Below are 19,462 nucleotides of genomic sequence, written 5' to 3' on the forward strand. Positions count from 1 at the left end.
CGTGTCAACGGTCGCGGACGCTTAACAAACGCATGGATAGTGGTGATGTTGAGGGGTGACAAAGGAAAATGAAACAGATCTGATCGAAAGTCAAATTGTAAGAGCTTCAGTATTGGAAAGTCACGGTTAGAGTTCAGAAGAAAATCGTAATTAGTGTAAACCAAATATTTTAAAAATTAATTCTCTTTTTATTTTTTTTTTATATTTTATTTTTTCTTTTTATCTTCGATTTCCTCTTTTTTTTTATATTACGTGACACTAGCGTTTTCGAGAGAGTATGGTCCGCGTGAAAGAGAACGTTGGAACCGTAGCGACGAGAGTTGCAAGTTAATTATTTAGTTATCTTAATTCTAGTACGTCATTTTGAGTAATTCACGTTAAACAACCATCATATCCTGTTTAATCAACATCTGTTTAATCTATCGTAAATAAACTAATTGTAGTAGAGATCCTACACTATTGTGTTTATGATTTCTTTAACGTCAAGAATTCCTTTGTTATTAGCTTTGGATTCAAGTTCTATTGGAAACACTGGCAATGACTGTTTCGTATCATATCTGGTTATGTTATTTGTTGTTCTTGCTTAATGTCCGATGTTTATTAATTTTTCTGTTTTGAGCTGGTATGTACAATACCAAACGCTTTTCTCTTTTAATGCTTGCGTTGCATTTCTAATGCTTTCTGTAGTTTGTTTGCACTTTTACTTGTGCTGGTTTTATTACGCCCCGAAGCTTACTATAGGTCGTGTTCGTAACCGTCGCTCGTGGTGCTACAGTGTCGCAGACAGATCGTCTTATATAACTAGCGAAATATTCCGATTCGATAACAAGTTTTAATTGCTTTATACTGAAGTTTTCTCTTCCAGCAGTGTATTTTCGAACTATCGCGGGGAGACGTGGTCACGAGAATACGAGTCAACGGGAGTCGTAAATTCCCGTTACGATTGTAATAATCAACACCACGAATAGTTCGATCCCCTTGTTTCGGTTAGGATAATAGGGGTGTTTGTTGTAGTATAACACTGTGATTCGCAGAGTTATAAAAATATATATTTCCAACACTTTGTACAATCACACAAATTAGTAACGCCGTTGACTAAAATACAGGTAACGAAGAAAAGGATTATTCGTAGATGAGAGAATTCGTATATGTTGACTTTGATTGACTAGCGGGACATGTTGAGAGCCGTCGGAACTCTTTGTCCGGTAGGTACTGTGAGAGGTATAGGGACTATAGGAACTGTGAGAGCCGAAGGAACTCTGAGAACTGGTTCTGATGTGATTACGGAGGAAAGCACGGTATGGGTGTGCTTTTTGAACGAAGGAAGTTGATTCGTTGTTCAGACTTTTCGTTATGAAATCGAGGACAAGGATCGGCGCTACCCATTGGCTAAGACGTCGATGATTGAAGATGGGAGGTGTAAGCACCCTACCAACATGACTCATGGGAAAATCCAGACTTTTCTATTATAGAAATGTTTTCCCGATCATATAATTACCGGGTTTTCCCGTGATAACTACCAGCTTTCTCCGTAATCTGTAAGAACGTACAATAGATCTAAGGACTTTTTAAGTACCAGTTATAAACCGAAAATACTTGCAGGATTAAAGTTTCCTACAAGCTAATAAAACTCGGTTTATGGTGGGGCATTAGGTTTATTGAGGGTTTCTCTAACGGTGCTTGGGCCTTGACGGTCAGACATTAAAGGACGTCGCGCGGAACGTACGCGACGTAACAAGCAGTGTTGTTCCATAATTCGATTAGCGGATCGATTTGGGCATCTATGTAGATCGGTGGTGGTTTAACGATATGAGTTGTGACCTTTTTTGTTGGTCAGAAGTGAACCGAATGAATTTCGGAATGGGATATCTTGTAGCCGTTGTTGCTTTTCTGTGTCTGAAATTTTCATGGCGCTTGTGTCTGGTATTATTTTACGCTTTTTGTGCGCTGTTGCTACCTTCCAGTGTTCATGTTGATACGATAGTTCGTCATTGTAGCTGTTTTCTTCTTTGTTTTGCAACGTTTCCATTTTGTTGAAGAACTTTCCTGTTCTTTGTTTATTGGTTGTTTTTTACTTAACGTATTTGTAGATTTATCTATGTAATATATTTTACCTTTGTTTGTTATTTTGGTTGGTGGCATTTGCTGTTGCATTTTGGAGCTTTACCATTTTATAGTGTTTGTTGTCTTTTCGTTTATCAAAATTCACTGCTTTCACTGAAACACAGTTTCTCACGTCTGTTTAGCTCGGCTGCTCATGCTGAACTGTTTCTCACTATTAGTAGAAATATCTGCTCATCTCTGGATAAGACTTGCGAAGCCACATTGGTTTCCACAGAGATCATTAATACAGATAACTCGTATACATGTAGATGCCAAAAGCATGAACGGGTCATACTTAGAAACAAAATCCGTAACAGTAAGAAAGTGGGTTTAAATGTACATTAGCTGAGATTAAAAGCAAAGAAGGGAAATGTTGCGATCTGATGTTGATCTTTGGCGTTCGTAACCGTTACATGTTATTGTACGTATCGAATTTTAGGTTTCTTGAATTATATTCAGATCAATACGGTACTTGCTGCCATTAGAAATAGTTATTAGAAAGGATTGATTGGAATGATTTCAAAATTGTTTAATAAATTAACGAACAAGAATTGAACTAATCGAAATAGTTTAACGAATATTTCTGGTGTCAGCAACTACAGTTTTGATTTAAATATAATTCGAGAAACCTAAGATTCGACACCTAGAAAGACACATAATGGTTACGAAGACAGAAGATCAGAATCAAATTGAAATAGCATGTATGAATTGTTTATAAATCTGAAATCGTTCGCGTGTAAATACATGCATCCTCATCGAGCAGTGTCATAAATAGTTTTATTTAGAAACGGGACGAGTGAAAAGACAAAATGAAGCGGATTATGTTTCCCTTCTCATAAAATTTTATTTATATTGTATTTGTTTTAACAGAAAAAATAAGGTTCAAATAGTCAGTACATGATAAGGTATATTATCCATAGTACGATCATTATACCGAACATTTTCGAAATTTGATCTATCCAGTACAACCTGAAATTACCGAAAATATATGTATTTATATTAGTTCCTATTTTTTTATAGTAAGGTACTTTTATACGCACCTTGATAATCGTTGTCGGGCTGTTGGCTGAAACTCTTGTTTTAGAATAAATTTCCTGATACCCATCAGGTAAATTGCAATATACTTCTCCCAATTCATATCTCCTAAATCTAGTTTGACCATATCGCTGTCGTTTAACATTTTCACCTTCCTCGCCAAGTCGGAACAGTTCTCCCTTTGAAAAGTCCATTCGTTCGTGGTGAAATATGTTACTGATGTGAACAATTTGTAGCTAGATTTTAGAAATTTCATCATTCTGAAATATCATTTTTAATTGTTATTGTAGATGAACACAAAGATTGTCTCAGAAAGATTGTCCTCTTTGTTCGAGGTTCGATAGAATACTCACATTGGTTTACTACCTCGGAGTCTTAAAAATATATCTATGACGAACGCAGGCAAATACGAAATTACACTCCGAACCTTGTAAATATATCTATTAGCTATTATTGGACTATCCGGATACCATAACGTATCGTTCAGTGGCGTTTCTCTGCTATGCTTCAACACGAGCTGTTGCAACTGACCCCACCTTGTCAATAGGAACATTTACATTATTACAATTATTGCAACTATACTTAAAGCACAGTTTACTGTTATGTTAGTATCTCGGGAAATATTATGTAATTTAGATAAATGTTATGTTATATCACTACTTTCTCAAATTGAAGTATTGAAGCAAAAGCGAACTTTTGTATTCTACGTTCATTTGCGTGTTGTTCACATTACTTAAACAAACTGAGTTTTTTGGAATACTGTAACAATCGAATTACATGAGTTGAAAAAGATTCGTAATAGATTTTACCTAAAAGGATTAGCGCTACTCGTGCAATTGTAAACTTTAACTTCGTGCTCAGGATGTAGCGTGACATGCCATGCAATAGATATTATCGCGTCCACTACGAAATCGACGGGCACTACATCTAATCTTGTATCTTTCCTACTCCGTATTGCTGTTGCACATCCTCTACTGATTAACAGAATGATGCCTGGTAACATTAATTTGGTTTAGAAATTATTTGTGATTTTCGATTAGCAGAAATGTAGCACTAAATAGATAGGAAAGAATTCTCCTAATTATGAACAACAGCAAACTTGAACTATAATAATGATGAACTAGTGGAAATCCTGTTATTTGGCTTCTTACAAGCCAACAGATTAACTCCTCTTTTCTGAAATGTGACGAGTATTGAACAATTATCATTGCAAAAGATTTACGAAAGTACCTGTAAATGCAGAAGTACCCTGTATCCAACCAGGATATGGTTCTTTCAAAGAGGCACCAATTATGCTTGGCCGAACTATCGCAACTGGCAGATCTTTGCACTTGCTTGCTACAATTTGCTCTGCTAAATTCTTACTGAATGTGTATGTGTTTGGATAAGTTTTTAAAATCTTTTTTTCTATTTGGTTGATCGACGCTTCGTCAAATTTGTCACACATATCGATCACCTCTGAAGGTTTCAAGCTCGTGCTGCAAAGTTAATGATATGTGAAAATATTCTTCATGATATGATTATAAATGTAATATTCCTAAATCACGCAACAATGTCCGCGTATAACTTATCCTTACGTATAAACTTTCTCCTCGACCTTTTGTAGATTAGCATTGCTAAATGCTGTGCTGACGTGGACGAAGCTAATTGGTTGCTTTAGTTCGTTCCAAAGTTTTATGACACGAGCGGTACCTTTCGTATTCACATTAATAGCTACGCGTAAAGGCTCTTTGAATATCACAGTGGCCGCGGCGTGAAACACTACATTTACTTTCTCTAACAACAGATTTCTATCTTCTCGCGAAAGACCTAAATCCGGCAGACTCACGTCACCTTTCATGGGATAAACTCTGCTCAAAGCTGAGGGGTGTTTTGCTTTGATGTTATCGAAAATCTGAAGACGACAAAATACCAACTCAATTGCAGAAAAGAAATTTAATCAATTTGGCTTTTGACAGGCTTAAATATTGAAAGAAACAAGAATAATATTTACGAACGGGATCATCTATGAGCTTCTTAAATCGTTGTTCCATCGTTTCGTTAGTTTTTGGACGGATTAGTATAAAAATGGCAGCGATGCGCGAACACACGCGCATCAGTTTTTCCAAAAGACCTATTCCTACGAATCCGGTTGCTCCAGTTACAAGGATCCCACTACCGGCGTAGAATTCCTCGAGAGAATTTATCTTATTCAATCCTTCATCGGTTCCATTTTCATTCGTTTCTTTATTAATTGTATCCATGTTTCAGACTCGTGATCTTGACACTTTCAATCCCAATATTTGCTATAGAATAGCATTTCCAACAAATAGTAAGTGAATAAATGTGTTAAATAATGTAATAAACTGATCATAGTTGATAACTTCTTATATATTTCTTTTTAAAGAAGTCTACAGATAATATTCACAAAAAGAAACATAATTCAACAATTATGTTTTCGTTTTGCATGAATCAAATAATTGCGTTATGTGAACGATGCTTCTAGTGTAATGTATAAACAATTTTCCTACACAGTGAAATCGTTCACCAAAAAGGGGGTAAAATAGCTGTGCTACGCATGAAATAGAATTTTTCATGTGGTTGTATATTAATTTGTGTTATTGCATATTACTCCATAAAACTATATCTGAATTGATACTTATTTAATACTTAATCTTTATGTAGTTTCGTTTGACGACTTCATTTTTTCTTTTATGTGTATGCTTATGAGTGTTGTAATATACTGTGATCAGTAATTTGTGTGGTAAATGTGTGTGGTTCATGCGAGACAGTGTTCGCCCACATTTAGTAGCACCATGAGAATACGTAATGCGTATGTGATTTTCCTGTCCCTACCCGTGAGCGTATTTGAAATCTGCATAAACATATCTTATATGCGCTCTGCATTCATTATTTATTCATGAAGGCAAAAAGATGAAAATTTCCGACATGCCGTTATAGATTTCAATGAGTAAACAGGTTTAATCTATAATCAATGATATTTCTTAAAAAATGTTATGCAATGTTATTTTACTTTCAAGATTCTATAACCGAATAGCCTATAAAAGTACCTAATCCCCTGTCCCGTTTTATCCGAGCACCAATTATCCGATTATCCTAATACCGTAATAGTGTATTATCCGAGCATAATATTTCCTTATAACGAATCCCTCTTCTGTTTGAAATATGTACTGTATACATATATTATTAGCGTTCATGTATCCTTTCCTTTATTAGATTCAGATTATAAGACAGTAGTATGAAACTAATGGCGATCCAGCTATCGAAACGAAACAAAGGAGAAACTCGAAAGTGGTGTACATGCAGTAGAATTTGCAAATATACATAGTGTTAGGAAAGGCCGAATGATATACGCTGTATGTACTGATATAATGAACTGGCTTCACTGCGAAATAGCTAATGAAATGATAATGAAGAGGTGCGTTTTGAAATGTACGTATTTGAGAAATAGTCTCAATGACTGTGAGCACAAAAAGATTGCAATTAATTATGTCGAAAGTATTATGTGACTTAGCAGCCAAGAAGACATGAAATTCATATATACTTAAAAGGTTTGTCATTCAATTTTAATCTATGTTTCAATAAATGAAATTTCATATTAAAGTGATTGTACCATTATCAGAACTGTTCTGCCTCCCTGTTGAGTCGGATACAGGAGGCTCTACTGTATTTCAGATTACCCGGTTGAAATTTTACTGTCATTGCAAACTGATGAGCAAGATGTGATAATGTAAATGAGCACAGCGGCCAATGAAATCAACCAGAACATAAAATTTGTATATATTATAATATCATTTATTCTGTAATTTAATTGTGTACATATGAATGTATCTATTGATATGTACGTATCTGTTATTGTATACATATATATCTATACTGCTTTGTCAAATGTAAAATATAAAATAAATGTTTGGGAATCCAAAAACTTCATTTAAACTATTATAGTAATTAATGCCCCATGATATTTTTGGTATATATGATATTGATAATAATGAATGACACTAATTAAACACACAATTGAATACAGAATAACAAGGAATCGTCTGTTACCTGATACTATTTCCACTGCGCGTTGTTTGCCAAAGATCGAACAAAAATGCGACTTCACGATAATAGATAACGATACGTCTGTCACAGTACTGTAACGATATTCGATGTGATACTCCTTTAGGCACTCATGCTTTTAATAACATCACCCTACTACTGAAGCTGGATAATGTTATTCATGTATGATTCGAATTATATATTTATCTTCAAAACCAAACAAGAAATAGGCTTGAATGATCTTTGATCGTGAAAGATTGACAGAAATTGTCTTTTTATCACTGACCGCTTCTACTGCTTGCGTTTTAATGACACTTGCATTACGTATAACTTCTGAGTGAGTTGCGTATAACTTCTTACTACTTCATCTTCTTAAAGATGAAGAGAGAAATGTTTGCATTACAAATTCAATTTCTGATAATTACGGATGATCTATTCCGGTGGAGTTATAAAACACTAACACAGAGTCAGTGTAAAAGGTATTCATATACTACATAACCTTAACAAAATTATGGTATAACATCATTTGTTATGCAATATTTAGCAAATGAAATGTAAATACATATACTTGCAAACTCTCCAAATAATTTGTAAAAAAGTATTCGCTACCTGTTATGAAAATATTAATAAATATCTGGAAAATGGAAAAAATATATGTGCAATATATCTTCCTAGAGTTAGCGCTTCATGGGATAAAACGTAGATAGACTTCCATTGGGTAGTGACAGTCGTAGAGGAGACAGAGCCGTGAGCGTGATCGAAATCTCTGGGAAAACTGGAGAATTCGGACAAGGAAGTTAATCAGAGTGAAGGGCTAGTGCCTGTGGAAAAAGTGGGTATAAGAACTAATAAAATTCGGTTTGAAAAGACGTGACATTTGAAAGGAAACCGCGTGTGAGGTTACGACCGTGAGGAAGCCATATTGAGACGCGTGACAACGGCGCCGCTGCACGAGTTACCCGGGGAACTACACGGACGCAGTCATATTGGCAGGCGCGCCGAAAGCGCATCCTGTGGGCCATTTGAAAGTTGCAGTGACTGGTGGCAGTGACAAGTTCGGATATATGTGGCCATTTTGCGCACCCAATGAGGAAAAAGGACAAACATTTGCGGAGAAGGATAAAGAGGTGGATGAAACAATGAGTGGAGAGGTGAATAGTTGGCTGTTGAGCCGACACACGTCAGCACCAGAAGTATGAGGATTGTGCTCTCTCATAAGGAGGGGTACTTCAGCTCCGCACTGAACGAGGAGAACCTACGGATGGATGAAACAACGGAGGAAGAGAGACCCCCGCCGTCGAAGCGCCCCACGCGAAGGAAAGGAAGGTCGGCGGATCTCCCAATCTCCCCACGGACCTGGCCGAAGAGATGAGAACATCTATTACGGAGGACATAGGAACAGAACTGATCCGTCGAGCTGGCACACTCATCGAAGGGCACACATGTGAAGATTCTGAAAGAAGCGCCGAGGTCCATTTTGGTTGGCGCAACAGAGATGTTAAGAAGAACGGACCCGGCACCTGGCACCTTCGCGGTAATGGAAGGACGCATAACGGCATTACAGAAAGAATTGGAGAACGAGGCACTCCGACATGTGCTGGCCTCGCGCTCCACTGCAGAGAGGAGCAGCGAGACAACGCAAGATGGAGGAGCTATTCCTGTCGCTGATCCAGCTGATGGATGAACGCCTCCCAAATATAGTATGAAGGAAAGAAAAGGAGGTCGTGCCCGTCGAGACCACAAGAAGAGTGGTGCTTGGAGTTTCAAACTCTCCAGCGTCCAAGGGAGGACAAGCGCCTGCCATGGAATGACAGGCCGTCGAGAGAAGAAACAGGAACAAAAAGGAGCCGGCGGGGAAATAACCGGCGAGGATAACTCCCGGGACAGCGGCGAAGAACCCGAGACAAGCCCCATAGCGGGGATATGAGAACGTTCGAAGAGGGTGCGTCGGGCTGCCCCCCCCACAAACACCGCGAACATTGGCGGTAACGATCACGTTGAAGGATAGATCGGGCCAATTCTACGCGGAGGTGTTGGACGCGGCCAAGGACAGCGTGTGTCTGGCCGAGGTCGCATCAACGCGGTAAGGATGCGTAGAACTATGATCGGAAGCGTCGTTATGGAGTTCTCCGAGGACTAAAATCGGGAGAAGGCCGGTGCGCTCGCAGCACGGTTGACTCAGACCCTGGATTCGAGCAAGGTCCACGTGGAATGCGGAAGCATGGGTGAGCAGGATAGATATTTGGGACACCAAGGAGGAAATCAGGAACACCTTGGCGAAGGAGAGCGGTTGCAAGGTGGAGGAAGTCCGACGGGGAGAGATCCGCCTCGCTCGAAACGGCCTTGGGTCCGCGTGGATACGAGACCCACCGGTGCAGTGAGGAAACTGGCCCAGACTGGCAAGGTCGCCATAGATTGGTCGATAGCGAAGGTGGAAACCATCGAGCGAAGACCTTTACAATGTTTCAGTTGCCTGGAGATTGGGCACATAGGCAAGACCTGCGCCTCCTAGGAGGACAGGGGACACCAAGCCAAAGCATGCCACCCCCCCTCCCCGAAGAAGGAATCAATAGGAACCACCCGCGGATCCAAGGTCGCAAATAGCATCGAAAAAGGCGCCCGCCGCAGGTAACCCCGACCCTACGACCGCGAGCAAATAAGCTGGCACGGAGGAAGCCATGGAAGCAATGACCCTAGGTGACCGAAAAAGTGCGCATCCTGCAGACCAACTTGGGACGGTCAAGACGAGCGCAAGACCTGTTCTACCAAACCATTCCGCAGAGTACGGTCGCCCTGGCGACGGTGACCGAACCGTACAATGTTCTGGACGCTCCGGACTGGGCCGGAGGTACGGACGAAATGGTTGCTGTCACCTGTACATCAACACCGAGGGCGTTCGTCCACGGAGTCTCGCTGGGACGCGGCAACGGATACGTCGCGGTGGAATGGGTAGGGATGGTGGAATGGGTAGGGATGGTGGTGATGGGTAGGAATGGTGGTGATGGGTGTACACGTGTTACCCAACAATGGATGGGCAGCTAGGAGACTGCGATGGTTGGCCATCAGGTCCTCTGCCCAGATCGGAGCATAGAGGAGCCTCGATTGCACCACGCCGGCGTACAGCCGGCGCACTCCGACGCCGGGCCCGCCCAGTCGAGGCAGCAAACGTCCTAATGCGTTCGCCGTCGCCTCGATCGACGGTGCCAGGCTCTTGAAGTGAGCGCGGAAGTTCCAGTGACTGTAGGGGGTCAGGCCCAGGTATATCATGCTGGTTCCGACCCCGATCTCAGTCCCCTCCAACCCGCTGGAGGCGTCCCGTGATTGGCCCTGCGGCAGAACCACATTGCCTCGGACTTCTCAGGGGACACCCTCAGCCCCAATCCTTTGATCGCGGCGACCACGCGGGCCACAGCCAGCTCCGCCAGACGGACGGTTCCGCCCTACGGCGCGCCCCAGACCAGCACCAACGTTTCATCGGCGTACCACGCCAGCGCCGAGTCCGGAGGCATCGGCGCTCGAAGCACGCGATGTTCCACAGTAGCGGACCCAGCACGGAATCCTGCGGGACCCCGCGGTACACCGCCCTCTCAGTCATCTCCCCGCCACGGACGGTGTAGACGATGCTTCTGTTCCAGAGAAATGCCCCGATCACACCCCGCAAATACTCGGGTACCCGATGAATCTCGAGGGCCGGGCATATCCTGTACCAGGGGATGCTGTTGTAGGCGTTGTCCACGTCTAGCGACACGGCCAACACCACGTAACCGCGCCGCTCGGCCCCCTCAACCAGGAAGCGAACACGGGCTACAGCGTCGGCCGTAGACCGTCCCCTCCGGAAGCCAAACTGGCTGTCGTGCAGTCCGGGAACACTCCGGGACAGGTGCGACTCGAGATGGGTCGCCACCACCCTTTCCAGTAGTTTACCAGCCCTGTACAAAAGGTACACCGGTCGATAGGCAGAAGGTGAGTCCAGAGAGCATCCCGGTTTCGGCAGCAAGACCATTCGTTCCTCTTTCCACAAGACAGGGAATTCGCCCCGAGACAGGCATCTGTCAAATAGATGCATTAATCTCGGGGCCAAAACCCCGGCGACGTCCTTCCACAGGCGAGTCGTGACTCCGTCGGGGACCGGAGACATCCGTGCTTCGATCCTTTCGATAGCCTCGGCCAATTCTTCCTCGGTGACCCTCGATTCCGGGCTCCAACTTCTCGCGGGGTCACGTGACTCTTCATCCGACGGTTGAGGTTCCTGCTCTTCCTCATTGGTGAACCTGTTATTCTCCTCGTCCGTCGCTCCCGAGAACAGGGTGCCGACAACCTCTTCTAGGAACCGAGGATCCATGCTCTCCGTTGTGGGAGGCGCCCATGGACGAAGTTTATTCAGTACCATCTTATAAGGGCGTCCCTAGGGGCCGGCGTCGAGGCTGGACAGTCTCTTCGCCTCCTTGATGGCTCGCTGCAGGGACCTCCGCGCTTCGCGGTAGGCCTCATACAGTCGAGCCACCGTGGCTTCGTCCTCCTGCCGCCTACGGCGGGATCTGGTGTATCGGCGCCGAGCACGGATGCACGCCTCGCGGAGACGAGTGATCCCCTTGGACCAGTACACCGCGCCGGCACGGCGCGAGACCCCGGACCGCGGCATACATGAATCGCAGATCGCATGCAAGTCGCGCCTCTGCCGGAACGCTCCCGCTTCCGCGTCCTCGTCGGTCGGAGATTCTTTCGACCAGGCGACGGCTATAGCGGCCGCCGCCGTGAAGTCCTCGTCGCGATGGGTCGCTGCCCACCGCGGGAAGCTTCTTCTCCTTCCCGGTGGTCCAGTTGGTCCGCTCGCATCGAGCTAAGGATCGTCCATCGCACCCCCAACCGCCACCTCCATCAAAATGTAGAGGTGAGTGAATCCTGAGTCTCAGTTCCTTGATGTTCCTGGTGGGAAAACTTAATTTCCCTCCTCACTATTGACATCGCCTTCCTGTACGTGAAACCAGAGCCGTCCCTCACGGTGAGCAATACCGCGGCACATCGTGGGGTTTGGGTAAGGCCAAGTACTTTCTCCTCGCGCGTGTCCCGTCCACCGGCGGTATGTCCCTTCCCTTTTGTGACAGTCCGCGCTCCGTCACCACCTCCCGCTCCCCGCATGGACTGCCGCTCCGCGCGGGGACGCACCGGGGGCCGAGCGGCCACCTCCGCGAAAGTCCTTATCTTTATCCCTGACCCGCCATTGCCGGTCAGGGCCGGTGCAATGTGACGGGGAGCCCCACAAGAAGGTGAGGTGAGTGGTCTTGGCAGGTAGGAGCCCGCCAACTTCTCCGAAGTTCTCCGCACCGAATCGGCCATTGGCGGGTGCCCAAGGCGCTGATCCGCCACCGCCCGGCTATAGGAGAACATCAGATGCATCGGGGTTTCTCAGGGCGTGGTCCTACGCACTGAGAGCCCGCACCCGCCTCGTGCTCCCCATCTGTTCAATCTACTTGTCATTAATAAACTAATTATAGTAGTTACGATACTACATTACTATTTGTAAATAAAATTCACCATTACTTCTAAAGTTGCAGTTCGTAATCGTATCTCTCACTGTACTTACGGTGGTTTTCATTTACGCATGACCTGCTGATCACTTAAAGGAAATGGTAAATTATATTCTATGTAATCACAATTAGTATATCAGTTCTGTAAGTATGAAACCGGAATTTGCATATAGATGGCCCTAGCTGAGAATGTATTAATCACTAAACTGCGTCATTGATGCCAAAAGTCTTTGTTGACATCTGACAAACATTTTCGACTCGGAACAATACAAGTTTCATACAACAGCATAATTTGTAATAGCGTTGAACATGTCGAATTTTGTGCCTGGAAACTACGATTTGCGGACAGCATCGATTCTCTGTTACCATTTGAAGATAACTGCTGCAGAATCGCATCGAATGCTTGTCGAAGCTTACGGTGAGCATGCTCTTGGTAAATCACAGTGCTTTGAGTGGTTTAAAAAATTCAGAAGTGGCAATTTTGACGCGAGGAACGAAGAACGTGGATCAGAAGCGTGTGATCTATTATGAGCTGTTAAAACCTGGCGAAACCGTTAAGACTGAGCGCCACCGACAACAAATGATCGATTTGAATCAAACTTTGCGTGAAAAACGACCAGAATATCAAAAAAGGCAACACAAAGTAATTTTGCTTCATGATAATGCACCATCACATACAGCGAAACCGGTCAATGAAACGATTGAAGCGTTCAATTGGGAAATACCTTCGCACGCGGCTTACTCACTAGACTTGGCTCCGTCCGATTACTATTTATTTGCATCGATGGAAGACGCACTTTCTGACCAGCACTTCACTTCTTACGAAAATCTACGAAAATGGCTCGATGACTGGTTTGCCTCAAAAGAGCGACAGTTTTTTTTGGCGTGGCATCCACCAATTGCCAGACAAGTGGGAAAATGTATAGCTAGCGATGGGCAATACTTCGAATATAACATTTTTATTCATTTTCATACAATAAACATGTATTTTCTATACAAAAATTCCGGTTTCATATTTACATACCTGGTATAATTTATGTGTTATATTGTCTTAGGCGCAGTCAATTTTCCACATTTCTTAAAGCATAAACGTTTCATGAACTATATACTACAACTTGATATGGTATAAACAGATGTTAGAAATACAAAAGAATTTACTGAACGTATTAGTATTTCAAGAATCAGTAACTTTGTCTATCAGTTGCGTGCTACCATAGCTCTCTCTCCGTTATTATTGTTCGGTACGACAGGTTAATATTCAAATGTCAATTGTGATAAATCTATCAACGAAGGATAACATACAAATAACAAATTGATGATATTTCAGTATCTGTCCATCTTCACTGCTTTGCGTGCCGCGATAGGATATAATTCTACAAAAGCGTATCCAGAGTATTAATTTTATCATATAATGAAGTTTTCGTTACGATCATGATTAGCATTGATTACGAAGTGAGTTTCGCAATTAGTTAAATGTTAACGCTATAATATCGGTGAAAACTAATTGTAATACTTGTCGGGTTCACATTATGATTAAGGTTAGGGACGTGAAACGAATCTTCATTTGGAATAGACATTGTTGTTATGCAATAGAGATAATATTTACGAAAGATAAGATACGATTATTGTAGAATTTGACAAGTGTTGAAGTGGTCACCACTTCTAGGAAAACTCCACATCTGGTCTTTTTAGCTTTCTCAAGCGCTGAAGCCATCGACAGCATATAGACAAAAAAATAGCAGAGAGGCAGACCATAAACAGTAGACAGGCGACGTTGGCTTCGGGGTTTTCAGTTATAAAGTAACACTGCTAGCGTGCAGATCTGGACCAGCTCAAATTGTATTCCTGTATTTCACTATTAAATCAAATATATATTTTGTATCTTACACTTTATCCACGCGTTTTTCTCTCTTTATATACCGAATAACCTCAACAACAAGTAACCGTGGTAATTAGATAATCGAGATGCTAATGACAATGATCCTAGGTTCAATAACGAATCCGCGGTCAACGGGATAACAAAATGCGCTTTCTTGCAAAGCCCAAGTTGCACTCAACTTGCTTGCCTACGGTACAAGTATTACTGAACTAACTCTTTGTTAAAACATGGAATATCCACCGAGCGTAAAGACGCTATGTATCTCCCTAATGCGACCTCACGAGAGAATGACTTTCCGTCACGATGATGCTGCGCAGGAAAGCTATGATGGGGTGTGTCTAAGGACACGAGATCCTCGGATACGTCGAGGAAAGCCTTCGTTCGGAAGGTGAGGGAAATTGGCGTTACTGCTAATTGATCAATCTCCATATCAGTGGTTAGAAAAAGATGCTAACAGCCCTTGAGGGAAAGTTGTTAGCGAGAAGCGTCGTTCGTGGAAGGATATATTTCTCTTATCTTCCCATAACTGGAACAAAGACTATTTGCCTCTTTGAAGGACTTTAGTTAACTAAGTCTTAAGATGTATAACGGGTCCTCAGGCTAGCTGAACATGTACTATGGAGATGCATCGACATCTGGTAATTATCTTGCCCGAAGAATAAGGTCTGTGTGTGGCGAGTCACGGGTCAGAAACCGTTGGAATGCTTACTGTTGCGTACCGCTACAATTATTTCTTTTAAGGAGAGCTATAGAATTACTTCATCCCTATGTTAGGTAAAAACGTTCATCCCTTGACCATGGCTACGTTCGGCGACTGGTTGCCGCCTCGAGCCCAAACTCATTCTCATAGATTTCAGACAATTACAATCGGGCTGAAGGACGGTGATTGCTTAACTACGGCTATGGTAGAATCCAAATTACAATATTAGGGGTTTTTCCCCCGGTTTCAACGGGAAGGCTCCGGTGTCTCTCCATCTCCGACATATTTATAAACGTATATTATGAGTGGGTAATCAGACGACTAGTTCGTATTTCTATAACACATATCTAGTGATCTAAACGCTACTGTATCGATGCTATTGTAACGTAAAATCGACACTTGGATTGTAAGAGAAAAGAAGGCTGAGTCGTGACCCAACTTTTAATTTTCTTTTATCGAAATTTTATTATAAATTTAACACTTACAAGAGTAGATTGACACTTAACCGGAAGAAGGGGTTGTACAAGAACAAGAGCTAGAAGAAGAACTGCCCGAGCTGGTTGAAGTCTCGATTTATATACTTTTTGGTTTGAGGATGTTGAGGGGGCTCGGTGTAGGTTATGATATGGAAAAGTGTCCGAAGGTCGGGGGTTGATGTCTTATCTATGATGTGCACTAAGGTGTGTCGTAGCTTCTGTGTAGGCTATGATGATAAGGTGGTGATGTGTCCAAAGGAGCCCGAAACTCGGCGATTGATACCCTATCTTTGATGTGGGTTGATATGTGATTGATGTCACACTATCGACATCGATCTACGAATTTCAATCTGTTATCGATACATATCAAAGGCGAAAGTATTAATTATCGTTACTGACTCTTTCCTAATCGATACCAAACAATTACTGTACTTGTATCACCACGAAAATATCGATGCTTGTCTGGTACCGCACGCAAATTTCAACACAGATTCTTAAAGCTAAAATAAGATGAAACTCGGGAACAAAAATATTGCGCGTTGTTTTTTACACGAACTAAAGTAGTCAGCAGCTTATCTCGTACAAGTTGTAGAGAAGAAGATTATGGCATTCGAAAACGTAAACCATCCTTGTAAGGAAAGTCATAGATTAGACATTAAATCTGCTTACTCATTAAAATCCATAACAGCAAGTTGAAAACAGTCTCATTAAATTTTCGAGTAGAGAGGATTAATGTTTTCTCTAATCCTTCGACTCCATAAGCAAATAATATTTAACAGCGCATATAAACAATGTTTATATAAATTTTATGTGTTATGTGTTGTGTTACACAGAAGCTCTAACAATTCTTTCTCTTATCACGAAGATTGATTGGCGAAACCGTTACTTGAATGACGCGTAAACGCAGAGATTATCGGGACACAATGAAGCTACTGAGATAAGGACCATACCCAAATCTACGTCGTTCCATACTACCTGACAGTGAAATTAGGCTTTGATCTGACCTTTGCACATAGTCCAACATTACATTTTCCCCATTACGTAGGGCAATCAGGATACTCTCCTTGCACCTCAACACCGACAAACGCAACATATAAAAACTGTAAGCATTCGACCACGAGACTAGTCTTGTGTACAGTCTTGGCCGTGATTTGAACAAGAATTTTAATTTCGCTACATCATTGTAATATTATACTTAATCATTTTGTGAATAAAATCCTACAAAAATATAAAATCACTGTCAAGTTAAGCTATTGCTCAGCTCTTGCTTTTTTATCACGAATTTTACGTGACACTATCTGTAAATTCGACCAATAGCGGGGAGACGCAATCGCGAGGAAACACGTCAACGGGAGTCGTAAATTCCCGTTACGATTATAATAATCGACGCCGCGAGTAGATCGATCCCCCGATTTCCGTTATGACAATAGGGGTGGTTGAAATGATATAACTCCGTGATTAACAGTGTTATAACTATATATTTTCTCCAACAACTTCGTCTAATCACACACACCAGTAACGTCGCTGAGTATGAGGATTGCCTTGATCTTGCTCAGATTCTGACTGCCAATCTGATAGATGAAGGCTCTCGTGTCGTAGTAGACGTAGTGATTGATCAGATCCGACTTTGACTGAATCGAATCAACAGAATCAACCGAATGACCGAATGAATAGACTTCGACTGCTTGACTTCGACTGTGTGACTTGAGTGACTTGAATTGACTGACTGACTGACTGGAACAGACTCCCTTGTGTGTCTGCCCTCTGGGGATGCGAACCAGTGGAGTTGACCCTCTTGTTGGCGTAGAAGCACTAGTAGTAGTAGGAACAAGAGGAGCCGTAAGAGCCGTAGGAACTGTAGGCACAGTGAGAGTTATGAGGACTCTAGGCACCGTGAGAGCCGTATGAACTGGATGAACTCTTCGTCGGAAACATAGAGAACTCTCTAGTCGGAGCTATAGGAAACTCACTAGTCGGAGCTATAGGAAACTCTGATGTACGTTCTGATGTGATTACGGAGGAAAGCTCGGTATGGGCGTCCCATTTGAACGAAGGAAACTGATTCATTGTTCATACATTTCGTTAGGAAAGGTGAGGACAAGGATCCGCGCTACCCATTGGCTATTTTCCAAAATACCGGAAAAATAATATATTACCGGATAAAAACAATAATTGATATAAAATAACTAATACCGGATCATCAATTTGGTTTCAGAAACAAACACTCCATGATAGAGCAAATGCACAGGCTTATAAACGAAATAATAATAGCACTAGAAAACAAGGAATACTGCACAACCCTCTTTATGGACATAGAGAAAGCATTTGACAAAATTAACCATGAAAGTCTACTACAAACAATTAGGAAACAATTCCCGGAGCAAATACACCAATTAATAAAATCCTACCTAAGCAGCAGAACCTTCGGAATAAAAATCAAGGACACATATTCTGAAGTTAAAGATGTTGAGGTTATTCAGTATATAAAGAGAGAAAAACGCGTGGATGAAGTGTAAGATACAAAGTATATATTTGACTTAATAATGAAATACAGGAATACAATTTGAGCTGGTCCAGATCCGCACGCTAGCAGTGTTACTTTATGACTGAAAACCCCGAAGCCAACGTCGCCTGTCTACAGTTTATGGTCTGCCTCCCTGCTATTCTTTTGTCTATGTGCTGTCGATGGCTTCAGCGCTTGAGAAAGCTAAAAAGACCAGATGTGGAGTTTTCCTAGAAGTGGTGACCACTTCAACACCCTCCCTAAAACTCTACATCCCAACAAACAATTATATCTGTATATTTTCTAACTCTCGTCGTAAATATCTGAACCTTGATTTTGTCAATGTCTTCACAAATACATTTGCCAGCTGCCTTTCTCTTTTCCATTCAAATTAATTTATTACTAAAAAAACTACGAGAAGACTAAACAGATCATGTAGAGTTTTTTTTTTTTTTTTTTTTTTTTTTTTATATATTAGAAGTGATAGTCACTTCGACACCCTCCCTAAAAACTCTACATCTCTATAAGCAATTACCTCTTAACATCCTTTTTATTTTTCAAACCTAGCTTTTGTCTTAAATATTCAAATCTTGGTTTTTCCACAAGAATCCACGTCTTATTTTCATAGTGCGATTTCATTTCATCATTCATAGCCTTTTCCCATAACTCTCTCTTTTCGGATCTCATCGCTTCGTTAAAATCCACTGGTAATTTTTCCGCTACGTACGTTACTGGGTTACCATAAAAATCGGTTCGCTTGATCTTATCTCTATCTCTCAATTGTCTCACATTCTCGCTAGTTATAAAAGGTTGTTTTTCAGTTTCACTCTCTGCACTTTCATGCGTACATACTCTATCGCTCTGTGCACGCACATCTTCGCGCTCGACAATTTTCGGTAAACTTAAATTAACGAATTTTTCAGTTTCTAATTCGGGCTTAAATATTACGTCACGGCTTAATATTACATTTCTTACGGTCGGCACGTACACTCGATACCCTCGTCCGTCATCTAGATAGCCTACCAAATATCCTTTGTTAGCCTTTCTGTCCAATTTCCTTCTCTTTTCCGCAGGTATGTGTGCAAAGCATTCAGTACCGAAAACTCTAAACTTTTCTACATCTGGCGATTTCCCGTACCACAGTTCATATGGTGTTTTCTTGTCTTGTCTTGTCGGCCCGGTCTTATTTATGAC

General features: G+C 42.0%; 1 protein-coding gene across 1 annotated transcript in view; it reads right to left on the reverse strand.

Annotated features, from left to right (window-relative positions):
* Positions 1–2,990: 2,990 nt before the first annotated feature.
* LOC126926270 (putative fatty acyl-CoA reductase CG5065) overlaps positions 2,991–19,462 on the reverse strand; it is a 153,282-nt gene continuing 136,810 nt past the window's right edge. Inside the window, exons 7-8 of the mRNA XM_050742533.1 lie at positions 3,144–3,398; positions 2,991–3,072 (exon numbers count right to left, since the gene is read on the reverse strand). Of these exons, the coding sequence (XP_050598490.1) occupies positions 2,994–3,072; positions 3,144–3,398 (334 nt within the window). The 3' untranslated portion in view covers positions 2,991–2,993. The remainder of the gene's footprint in view (positions 3,073–3,143; positions 3,399–19,462) is intronic.

This window comes from Bombus affinis, chromosome 17 (assembly GCF_024516045.1).
Source record: "Bombus affinis isolate iyBomAffi1 chromosome 17, iyBomAffi1.2, whole genome shotgun sequence".
Classification (NCBI taxonomy): Eukaryota; Metazoa; Arthropoda; class Insecta; order Hymenoptera; family Apidae; genus Bombus; species Bombus affinis.